The 12,439-nt window shown below is 51.2% G+C and overlaps 1 protein-coding gene across 4 annotated transcripts in view; it reads left to right on the top strand.

Annotated features, from left to right (window-relative positions):
• Nucleotides 1-12,439, top strand: part of RORA (RAR related orphan receptor A) — a 417,924-nt gene that overhangs the window by 333,489 nt on the left and 71,996 nt on the right. The window contains exon 1 of one of the 4 annotated variants that reach the window (XM_053273016.1): nt 653-813. The exons of the other annotated variants lie outside the window; for them this stretch is intronic. Coding sequence (XP_053128991.1) covers nt 672-813 — 142 coding nt within the window. The 5' untranslated portion in view covers nt 653-671. Of the gene's footprint in view, nt 1-652; nt 814-12,439 lie in introns of those variants that run through there. 4 annotated transcript variants of the gene reach the window in all.

The raw sequence follows: 12,439 nt of genomic DNA, 5'->3' as shown, positions 1-12,439 counted from the left end.
CGAGGGCGGGGAGGGGGGCAGCGCCCAGCCCGCCTGGCCCAGACGCCCCGCAGAGCGCGGCTCGCCCCCGGCAGGGAATCTCTCCCCGGCGCGAGGAGGCGGGGTGGGGCCTGGGGGGCTGCCTCCCTGTGGCCCACTGACCCCGTGGCGCCCTGCAGCTCGCCGCGGCGGCCGGACTCGGGCAGGCCGGGGCTGTCCCCCTTCCGCGGGCGAGGAGGAGAAGCGGCCCGCTGTCTTTCGCGTGCGCGCCGGTGCTCGAGCTGGAAGGCGCTCGCTTGGCTGGGTGCGACCGGGACGTGCCCTGCCCAGGGTTAGAAACGCGAGTGCGTGTGCAGGGTCCTCGGGGTCTCTCAGGAAAACAGACGGGACGCAGCGGAGGGGGGAGGACCCTCGGGACGGGCTGCGGGGGGCCCGCGCCGGCCTCCTCAGTCCCGATTGCTTCGGCTCGGAGTTTGGACGAGGACTGCGCTCCACCTGCAGACTATTACTAGGACCCCAAAGTGGTTTCCCTCTTCTGGAGCAGCTACTGTGGCGGAAGGCAGCAAGCCTGGGAGTTGCACAGATCTTTTCATCATGTGGCAGTGCTGAGAGACGTTGCGTCCGGTCTAAATTAGCCAAAAGCTTTCCAGGGATAGTGCGGATCCAGAGGGGGGAGGAAGAGCTCGGGCTGGATGTGGCTCAGAAGCGACTTGCCAGGGACAGCTGCCGGTCTGGGTGGGGCTGATGCAGGCCAGACCTTCCCAGCCAAGAGGGCAGCCCCCCTGCCAACACGACGCCCATCCAAAATGCAGGACTTGATGCCATGTGGAAAAGGTAACGCATGACCCTTGCGGCTGAGGAGGGGTGCCCGGGAGGACAAGTGCTGCTCAGTGGCTTGTGTTCCCCGCTTGCAGGACAGATAAATTATTCTTGCTACAAGAGAATCATTCTTGCAGTTTGTCCTGATTTTGTCCGGGTCAAGGCACCTGTCAAGAGGTGGTTCTTTGCAGCTCTGCAGGCTAACTCGGTTAATCAGAGGGAGGAAATGCAATTCATGCTTCCCCTGCAAAAATTAGGTGCCAAGAGGTGGCTTTCAGCTATCTCTGTGTTGCGGAAATTCAGAGCCACAGTGATTGCAGTTCCCTCAAGCCCACAGATCTGGCTGTATTGTTCCTGTTTAATCTTTTAAAATGCAATTCCTCCAGCCTGGCAGGGACTCCGAAAAAGTCTTCGGTACTTGCTGCAGAAAGCTGGCAGAGGCAAAAATGGTCCTTTCCCAAAATGTATCTGTTCTTAAAGGGGAGTGAAAGGAAGAACTAGAATGACCTTGATTGGATAGTGGAAAATCAGATGTTTTGAAACTCCTGTCAGTGTGTGTCTGACCGCGGGTTCAAGCAAGTGAGTGGAAGGTTTGCATTTTTGCGTGCGAGACAGAACTCTAGAACTTTCTGGGGTATGTTTTCTATTAGTCCTCCCGCTACATAAGGGCGATTTTGCAATTTCACTTCTTTCCTTTCCTTTTTTCTTTTTAAAGCTGGAATAGAAAAACATGTTTTTTATTAAACCACGCAGCCTTCATGAGGATGTGTGTCTGTTAAACTACATCGTCTGGTTTATTCTTTGTGATTGGGCACTTCACGATAAGGAGTTGGTTGGCAGGATGGTTTAAATAATGTGCTTTCATGGGAAACAGCCTGGTGCGAGAGCTGTGCTTGCCTTTTAATGGAATGGAGCACCCCATGACAATGCTCTGCTAGGCTCTAGTTTCGTCTGTAAGGTTTATCTCCCTGTGTGGGAGAAGCTTGATCTCTCAGAGAGGAGTAACGCTCTTGCTGGTGGAAGCGAACTCGGGTTTCTTGGGAAGGGTGCCATCCAAATGCACGCTGGTTTAGATGACACATGTTGTTGTCTTTTCTGAATCCTGCTTATTTTACCCACTTTTATCTTGGAGCAAATGCATCATGAAATTGCAAAAATGAAAGTAAACTGGAGGCTCCCTCTTTCTAGTGTTAGTCATCTATATCAGCTCTTATGTAACTATAGTTGGTAAGGCGGTGGGGCCAGTGAATAGTTTGAGAATTCTCCTATTGGTATTAAGTAATTCCTCGTGGAGGATTAAAGCTGTCTGTGCCTAACTTTTCCAGTTTGTAGTGACTGTTGTGCACTTCCTAACTTGCAGCCTGATCCCAAGCAGACTTGCGTGAAAGTAAGTCCTGCTGAGTTCAGCTGGGAATTAGGACTGCAGCGTGAGAGCATGGCCCGTGTGCTCAGTGCTAGACAGAGCAGGGAGAGGAGGTGATGTGCTCCAAGCCACATGGACGCCGGAGCTGGGCCCGTGGCGCACCAAGGTGAGTGGACAGCTTGTGGGCCCCACTTAAGGAGGCTGAATGGAAGAGAGAGGCGTCTCATCCATGGGATATAGGCCACTGGGAAGCACTCCTGCACGAGCCCCACTGAAATGCACAGGAGCAATTCAGTGGAGACTGTGCAGGAGAACTTCCCAGTGGCTTGTGCCCCATATTAATGGATAGAAGAAGGTGTCATTTGGGTTTTTCTCTTCAGGCACCCAAGTGTCCTGGGCCAGCCCTGATGGAGAAAATAAAAATCAAGAGAGAATGCTGGGTTTAGTTGGAGTAGCTATGGTTTGGGGAGAGGAAGCCAGACGGTGACAGTGGAGTGGTGGCTGAAGTCCTGGAAGGAGAATTTGTGGGAGGGGGCCATGGTTCTGTGCTTTAGGCTGGGATTGTTATAGTGCTCCTTTGGTCTGCATCTTGCTTTCTGTGGTGGTGTAACGGAGGAGGTTCTCTCTTGGAGTGACTGCAAACGCCATGTTATGCTGGTTTGGACTCATATAGAAATCGAATTGATGATGATGATGATGATGATTTTATCTGGCATTTTGCTGTAGGTGCACATTAAATCGTGGTTCTTAATCTCTCCTGATTTTTGAGAACTGTCATGCACTGATACTTTTCCTTTTTTGTGTTAACTGAGTTTCCCTGACAAACAGATTTATGGACATCCCAGATCTTGTTTTCTTCCTTCTAAAATCCCATACCTCTTGACTGTGTGTTTGCCTTGCACTGATCTTTGGTTGCTGGGAAATAATAAAGCATCCATAGGGTGCTGGTAGAGAAATAGACCAGAAAACAGAGGGCATCTGTTTTCTTTCTGGTTTGTTTGTTTGTTTGTTTGTTTGTTTAAACTAAGCTGAAATGCACTGGGAAGATGCAGATATATGTCTAGGTGGTTTGAATATTTTATTCTTGGTGCTGTAATGACATTTTTGAGGAGATGTAATTATTTATAACTGCTCTAAAGATGAAACAGAGCAAAAGTGGAATATATACATTTCCGAATTCCACTTTTTAAATATAGGGAGACAGAAGTCTATTAAGCTTTCTCCTCCAACCAAATTAGCTCCATGGCCAAGGATTGTCTGCAAGCCAGAAGCTTCACTTCAAATATATTTTGCTTGCTTCAAGAAATATAAACAGACTCATTGTAGAAAAGAGATGCAGAGAAAGATCCACGTCTGACTTCCTTTGCCCCAAATAATAGCCTCTCTGCAGACTGCAGGTAAAAGGAAAAATACTTCAAATGCTTAGGCACTTCTGGGGGGACTAGTTATGTTGGATTTGTCACTACCAGGAGGAACTACCATCACTAAGGAGACATTTAAAACTTGTTTTATAAGCATTGTTTGTGTGGGTTTTTGTTTTTTTGCCAGATCAACAACAGCAACAAAAGTAGAAGTACAAAACAGTAGGGATGTGCACAGAACCGGTTCGGAGGCGCTTCATGGACCTCTGAACTAGTTCAAAGGTCTGGTGGTTCGGCTGGTTCGAAGGTCGGGCGGGGGATAACATTACGGACTGGGGAGGGTGCTCTCCCCACCACTACTGTGTTTCCCCCAACGGCACTGTCATTAAAATAGGTCCCGCAGCGGCATATCTCCTTGCTGCCCTGGTACGTTGTGGACCAGAAGTGTCCACGCGCATGTGCACATTGCTGGGGGGCTGTCCTTAAAGTTATCCCCCCACCCCACCTTTGAACCGGCAGTCACTGATTCCGTGCACATCCCAACGAGACAGTCAAGCTGTATTGTCATGATTTACAGTCCGAACAAATGTTTGTATGGTATTTTTCTCCCATCCAGCTAGTGGTGTTTTAAGTTTTAAGTGTGTTTTAGTACTGTTGTGACTTATGGCCAGACAAATTAATGGATGAATCTATTTACTGGGAAACATCGTTATACTGCTATTGCAGATGCAATGGAGGGGAGTGCTCGGGCAGAGAGAGTGGCGTGTCATACTCCCAAGAACGATGTCTGGGGATGGATGCAAAGTCAAGGGTTTGCTCTAACCTTGGGCTGAAGTGCAAGGTTAGAGCAACAGCTGAAGGGTGTGTGTTTGTGGGGCGGGTGCCCCAAAGATCTACTCTGTGATCTTTGTGCAGGTGTCCTATGCTTTGTGGTTATATTTCTGTGCAGGTGTCCTCTACCTTGTGGTTATATTTCATAAGCACAATATTGAATTGTGCTGCTTTCAGAGCATTGTCCACTTAAAGAAATAACAAAGTTTGGTTGCAGGGGTGGGACGCAGAGGGTGTAGTACGTCTCAGACCCAAAACTGCATAGACAAACACACACACTCATCCACCTAGCAATGACAAGACATACCATTAAAGACCCTAAACTGCAACCCCAAGGATGCTTCCTCCAGGGTAAGCTCTGTTGAATGATGTGAGAGTTATTGCTGAGCAAACTGCTTAATTTACAGGAATTGTAAGCAATTGTGAAGGTTTGGCAACCCTCCCTGTGCCTGTGGCCTGTCCCACCGCACCGTGGGATTCCTGCATCATTTCATGTGGATGCCCGAGACTGCCTTGCGCAGAGTCCGAGCTGGGCCAGAAGGACTCTCTGCTCTGACTGGCATCTCCTTAAGGCCTCCGCTCACCTGCCAGGGATCCTTTGAAGCAGGAATGCCAGAAGCACTTCTGAGTGTCACAGGGATGTGCCCCAGTGGTGCTGAGCCCGGTCCACACGGATGTTGAGGCTGCTCTGGATATGGTGAGCTGTGATCTAGGAAGCCCCTGCTCCCTGGGCAAAGAGGCACCTTGTTAACACAGTGACTTTCTTGAGCAGGGGGAGAATAACTGGCCCTCTCCACTCCCAGCACAGGACTTCCAGTGACTCTGGCTGGTGTCTGTCTTACCTTTCTTTTTAGATTGTGAGCCCCACATTGGGGACAGGGAGCCATCATATTTGTTGGTTATTTCTCTATTTTAAACTGCTTTGGAAACTTTTGTTGAAAAGCAGTCTATGAGCTGTCTCAGGCCCTGCTCATGACCCCGCCACTAACAGAGATCCGGTTGGCGAGGACTAGAGACAGGGCCTTTTCAGCGGAGGCCCCTCGGCTTTGGAACGCCTCCCTGAAGAGCTTTGCCATGCTCCCTCCCTCAGTGTTTTAAAAAAACATCTCAAAACACACCTTTTTAAGGAGGCTTTTTAATGTTCCATTATTGTTTTGTTATATCTGGTAGGTTTTGGGGGTTTTTTTTAGCTTCTTTAGCTTTTTATAATTTTTAGTTTTAATTTGTACCTAATAATTGTGGTGTTTAATCTGACTTTTAAAAATTTTTTGAGTTAATTTTACCACTCTTATTGTATCTGTGTCTATCTTATCTTTGTGAGCCGCCCCAAGCAGTAGTGCACTGGAGGGGCAGGGTATAAATATTTTAAATAAATAATCATCACAAATAGTTGCAGCTGCTGCTCTGGTTCCAGAAGTGGGCACCCGTTGAGCGTCTTTTGACAGGGCTGGCCCCCAAGTCCCTGAGTTGGGAATCTGCCTGGGGGTGACACAGACCACTGAGAAGTTTAGTCCCCAATGAAATCGGTGAGGGGTTTGTGCCTGGCAACTTCCCAGCGGCCTGTGCCCCATGCATGGGTTGCGTCTTCAGGCCCCCCCCCCCCCCCCCCCGAGCCTGCCCTGAGTGGCACCCAGCCCCTGTGGTTTGATGCCGCTGCCAGGCAGGCTCTGTCCTTGTTGGTGCTGCCTGGTGCTTGTGTGGAATTTGTGGAAAGGGAGAGAGCGTTCTGTGCTTGGCCCCTTGGGAGGAAATGCGCTCCGTCCGATGGGGAGCCTGTTTTAACTTGCACTTCTGCGACACTGATTGAAAAGGGCCTGCCAAGTAAGTACGTTGGTGTTGGCACTCCACCCACAGCAGCTTGGCTGACGTCAGTGAGAGCTCCCTGTTTGTCATGCAGCGGATCAGGCCCTTGGCTGGGGTGTGTGTGTGCCGGGGTTGTTTTTCACGGTGCATTAATGAACACACCTGGCTGGAAATACCTGCCGTTTGGAGGCATGTTAGATAATAGCCGTGCCCAGGCGGCTCTTGCAGTCCTCGGGGAGCAGAGGAGGTTCCCTCCTCCTGACAGGGAAGTTGGAAGGCGTGCTCTCTGTCGGGATGCACATTCTGTCCTGGGCCTCCCAGAATGCAGGACGTGGCTGCTACTCAGGGCCAGCCTGCCCACTGGACAGCTGGTGCCCTGGAAGACGGTTGGCGGCTGCTTGCTGCTGGGAGCTGGGTTGTGACACCCGTCAGCTGACCAGCCGCAATGTTGGCATCCTCCTCTACGGAAGGAGGCCCTTGTGTAAGCAGCAACCCATTTTCTTCGGGAAGGGCCTGCTTTGCACACAGAGGATGGCAGGCTCAGTCCCCAGCATCTCCAGCCAAAAGGATCAGGCAGCAGGTGAAGGGAGAGTTCCCTGCCTGAGACCTAGGAGAGCTTCTGCCAGCCCAGGCGGACTAGGGGAGGTGGTTTGTCCTGCTAGCAGACGGAGGCAGCTTTGGATGTTTTTCATGGCCCCAAGGAGGCACGAGTGAGGTCGTCTTGTCCTGCTCCATCCGATACGGGGTGGCCCAAAACGTACTTTTGGGGTGCAGACGAGCTCTGGGCTGACTACGCAACAGGGAGCTAGAAGCCAACTGCAGCCATTGCAGCTGGGGGGGGATGGGAGTTGTAGTCCAACAGCATCTGGCAACCCAAGGTTGAGAACCCTGGTATTATTATATCACCATTGTGGTTTGTTCGCTCACGTATCAAGCTCACGACAAAGTAGTTTGTGTTGCAAATTGTATGAATATCGAGTGATTCGAAAATCTGAAAGAAAAGGAAACTTTTCTTTTATGCTCAGAAAAAAGGAAAGTGTTAGACCAAAACCTTTCAGAATTTGACATTGGTGCCTCTCCAGGTTTCACTGGGGCTGAGCCATGGAGCCTAGTGAGGAGAGCAGCCTTCCCCTCTCCTGCCCAACTGCGTTTATGTTAGCGATGGCAGGCAGGATTCATCTTCAGTCGTCTCACCCACATCTTGTTTCTCCACCAGGGATGGGCGTTGAGTAAGCACCCAAATTGCATGCCAGGTGGCAAGGACTGAGCCCTGCCTGGAAACTAGTCACAGCATCCATCTTTAACTCTTGGAAGTTGGTGCTCCAGGGCCAGCAGGATCACATAGACTTTCCCAGTCAGCTTGAGGTTCAATCACAGAGGCTAGGTTGACCTTGAGAAGAACCAGGGCCTTCTTGGTTGTCACTGCAGAGCTGTGGAACATCCTTCCATAGTGGTAGAGGTGCCAGAGAAGGCAGCTCGGGTTGCTAGCTCACCCAGCTCTACCTGGTGAATGGCCAGCCTGCAGGCAGCATGGCTCTTGGACCGGGTGGGAGAAAGAGGAGGAACCTGACTTGACTTGCTGCCGGGAAGCAGAGGCAGCTGCACCTCCTTGGGCACCCCGGCTCATTGGGATGAACCACTTCTGTCCCATAGGCTTTGCGTTTGACTCTGTCCCTTCCGGAACGCCACAAGCAGGTTGCACTACTTGTTCTGAGCTTTGGGTTGCCTGTTCCGTTGCGCTTCTTGTTGGTTCTGGTTCTTTACTTGGATTGTGTCTGCTTGGTGCTTTGTTTTGTTGTGAACTGCTTTTTAAAATGTATGAAGTGGTATCTGTGAATCCAGCAAGTAGGTAAGTGGCGGTCTTTTGTCCTGGCCAGCAGGATTTGAAGCTGTAGCTGGTGAGCTGCATCTCTGAATGCTCCCCGTGAGGGGAAGGTGAGGCCAACACTCCCCCGTGGCAAGGGAGGATGCTCTAGGGCAGGGTTTCTCAACGTGTGGGTCCCCAGATGTTATTGGACTTCAACTCCCATAATCCTCAGGCCCAGTGGCCTTTGGTTGGGAACTATGGGAGTTGAAGTCCAGATACATCTGGGGACCCACACACTGAGAATCCCTGCTCTAGGGGAGCATTTGAACCCATGGCCCTTGCTGCAGCTTCGGGGGGGGGGGGTGGCCCAGCAAAAGTGAAGCCGTAGATAGATGCAACCTCCCACCTTCTGGCTCACCTTCAGAAATTCACGCGGGAGTCCAAGAATGGGCCTGCCAAGAGGCAGCTCTTCCCCGGGGCTTGTGCTAGCCAATCAGTGGCAAAGACTCTGCTGGGCTGAAAGAGGAAGGCTTAGGAGGAAGCCTGCTCTGTCATCTCACAAGTTGCAATCCCGCTGAAAAGTTCAACCTCTGAGAGATCCCAGCAGCCTTCTTCATGGCAGGTGCAGACATCAAAGGACTAATGCAAGACCAAAAACTGCAGAGAGATGCAGCTGAGCTTTAGCAGCCGGGTCCCTGTGGAGGAGACCTTTTTGTAAAGGGAAGAATGGGCTGCTCTGGGGCCACTTTTTCCTCTCTTTTGACAAAGGAAGGGTTCTGCAATGATCCCCCACAGCCTTCATTCGGGGAAGCCGGCCACAAAACTAAGGTGTACAGAGGGATGAAGAGAGGGCTGCACAAGTTTGACCTTTCAGCTGTTGTAGTCCAACAACACCCATCACCCCTGACTATTGGCCACTGTGGCTGGGTATGATGGGGGTTGTAGTCCAGCAACAGCTAGAGGACCAAAGTTGTGCACCCCTGCTCTAACAGGTAGAGGGCTGACCTTTGTTATTTTGTGGTGATGGGGTAAAGGTAAAGTGTGCCTTCAACTCCTGGTGCCCACAGAGCCCCGTGGTTTTCTTTGGTAGAATACAGGAGGGGTTTCCCATTGCCATCTCCCGAGCAGTGAGATGATGCCTTTCAGCATCTTCCTCTATCGCTGCTGCCCAATAGAGGTGTTTCCCATATTCTGGGAAACATACCAGCAGGGATTCGAACCGGCAACCTCTGGCTTGCTAGTCAAGCCATTTCCCCGCTGCGCCATCATTTACCCTGGTAAAACACTTGAACTGGAGCTTTCAGGTCTGGCTGTTGGCATCTTTCCAGCCTGTGTTACCTTGATGTTCCATGATTTAAATGTTAGGCCGGGCTCAACCGGGTTGTACTCTGGAGCCTGAACACTTGAAATGTTGCTCAAGGAAGTACTTTGAGCCGAAGGGCGCTTTCCTCTCGCTGTCAAACATTCACCATCAGCCCATCTAGCGGGAGGGCGAAGGGCTTCCAGGCCAGAGGGGTGGACTCCCAGGGTGGCAGGCTGTAGATTGCAGACAGACAGAACTCTCACCAGATGTGGCGATTGACACTGGCTTGGATCAGGGGTTCCCAAGCTTAGGGCCCTTGATGTTGACGACTGCAGCTTCCATCACCACCAGCCAAAATGCCTTTGGCCATTAGAAGTTGAAGTCTAGCAACAGCTAGGGCTCAAAGGTTGGGAAATCCTGGCTTAGATGGCTGTAAAAGAGGATGAGGCAAAATCATGGCGGAGAAGAGGTTTGGCAGTGGCTACCAGCCATGATGGCTCCATGGAACATCCAGGTTCAATCTCAATATGCCATGTGGTGATAGTCACCACCAGCCTGGATGGCTTTAAAAGGGGCTTGGAAAATTTCATTGAGACCAGGGGCCCTTGCTCACGATTAGTGAGAAGGGCTACTAGGCGGACAGTGGGAAAGGCTGCTTAAACTTACCTTCCCCGCAGATGATTTCTCAGACCTTGCCTGGTGTGCTGATTATGCACCCAGGCAGTCACTGGCGGAGGTTTGGGGGCCAGGACACATCGTCCTGGCCCCAGAAATCCCACAGTGCACCATGTGAGTGAGCAGTGCATTTTGGGGATCTGCGCGGCACTGACACACGAGTAGTTAGCCCAGGTCAAGTGTGAGAGCGCGCCCTTAACTTGGGCTAACAAGACAGGCTCGCTGCCACCACACTGCTGGGAGCTGCGTGGCTCCTGGTGGTTCTCACATGCAGCCTGGCCTGGGCTGTGTGCGAGAACAGTGTCCAGGTCTTATCAGTGGCGACTGGTCTCGGTAGCTATAGGCCACCTCCAGCCTCGGAGACAAGATGCCTCTGAATCCCAGTTGCGGGGAGCAACAGCAGGAGAGAGGGCATGCCTTCACCTCTGGCCTGTGGGCTTCTCCAAGGCATCTGCTGGGCCACTGTGGAAAACGCAATGCTGGACTAGATGGGCCTTGGCCCTGATCCAGCAGGGCGGTTCTTATGTAGAGGAGGAGGATTCCCTTCAAGTGGTGTTTGTGTTCTTACTGGAAGCGTCTGGTTGACCACTTCAGAATGCTGGACTTGATGGGCCTTTCGATGTGATCCTCCGTGTCTTATGTTATCATCTCCTCCATTTGTTGCATATTTAAAGGGGAACTTTAAACTTCCCCAGTTCACGAAGCAAAATAAGTGGGAGACCTTTTGTCCTACACACTCAGCCTCTTCTGCTCGCAGTATGGCAGGGGTTCTCAAAGCTGGGTCCCCAGACGTTGTTGGACTACAGCTCCCATCATCCCAAGCCACAATGGCTGAAGGTTGATGGGAACTGATGTCCAACAACATCTGGGGACCCAAGTTTGAGAACTGCTGCAGTATGGATTGTGTGGAGGGACAGGATGCTCTGAAGGAGTCCCGTCCTTTCAAAAGCTCCATGACAGCATCTGGCGATTGAATGCTGTTGGTCTCCAGGGTCCTGCCACCATGACTGGAGAGGTGGCAGGGCAGGCAGGCAGCTCAAAGGCAGAGCCGTGTGGCTTCCCTCAGCCGTGTGGCCGGGAGTGCAGGAGCAGCAGGCCTCGGAGCTGGCAGGACCAAGGTCAGGCTCTCTGGGACCAGCTGATTGCCAGCTGCAGGAGGTCTCTGGGATGTGGTGTTGAGAGAGGGAGGAATGTTCCAGGGATTTTGAGGCCCTGGGAAGAAAACTGAACTGTTGGGGAAATTAAAATGTATGCAATACTTGGTTCTGTATTGTATTTAAACTTCACTGTTTTGAAGACATAAAATGAGCTACGTATAGCTTCGCTAGCACGTAAGATTTCACTTTTGTAAAATAAAACTAAGGCACCCATACTTGCAGACCTTCATAAATATACCAAACCATCATCATTACAACCATATCCAGTCCTGGAGATCAGGCTGCCAAGCCAGTGTTCCCTCTAAAGTATGCATTTGTGCACTCACACAATTTTTTGATGTCCGCTCATTTAATTTTAGATCCCACTCAGGCTGGATCAGGAAGGCCCCACTCGGAATGCACATGTGCACACACACTGCCTTGATCCTGCCACCCAGAACAAAACTCATTCCGCACACAGATGGAAAAAATCAGAGAGACTGCTGCTGCCAGCTGCTGCAGCCGGAGGTCTCTGCCCAGGTTTGCCCTGCGGGCTGCCCACAACAAGCCTCTTGTGGCATCGCCCCCTCCTCCCATGACCTCCTTTAATTCTCTCCACCCAAGCAAGCAGGGCAATATTACTGCTGTGATGAATATTTGTATACTGCTTTTCAGCCATTCTTTGGGGCGAGGGAACATCCCCAAGATGGCCAAATCAGAAGGATGGTCTATCCACCAGTCTCCAGATCAAAGCAGAAGGCCAGAGGAAGGAGGGAGCCGTTCTTGAGTTAGGAAGGGCCGGGTTCTGTGTGCGGCTTGAGTAAAGATAGCCAAGCCGAGTGAGGGGCAAAGGCTGAACGCGTTTTACATACCGCTCTGATTTATACTGACTTAGAATTGTAATTATCTAGCACGTTTCGTTGTCTTCATATGACATTGTTGCTGGAGGTGCTGACAATAAAACCCAGCCCTGTAAAGCATTTTGTGCATCATTCTAAGACCTTATTCATAAGTGGGATTTTTTTCCAGTTTTTCCCCAGAGTTCCCCATTTTTCTGGCTCTGGCTTGGAGGTGCGGGTGGATGTGTCTCCCCATTCCCCCCCCCCAAGGCCTTCACACCTAGCTTAGTTGTTTGGTGAGCTTCCTGTGGCGGGTTCCTTCAACCCGAGAGGGGTCCAGGCAGCCCACCGGCCGGACCTGCAGGGCTTTAGTAGAGCACCTGCTTCACCTTGTGTTTAGATCAACCCAGAATGAGTCTAGCTTGAGACCGCGTTTGTTGGATGACGCCTTTACAGGTCTGAGATCTAAATGGTACTGTAGAATGAGGAGGGCAGAATAAAAATAAAGCTCTGGAGCCTCTAG

The sequence above is a fragment of the Hemicordylus capensis genome, chromosome 10 (genome assembly GCF_027244095.1).
Source record: "Hemicordylus capensis ecotype Gifberg chromosome 10, rHemCap1.1.pri, whole genome shotgun sequence".
NCBI lineage: Eukaryota > Metazoa > Chordata > Lepidosauria > Squamata > Cordylidae > Hemicordylus > Hemicordylus capensis.
This window is presented reverse-complemented; position numbering and strand designations above follow the sequence as displayed.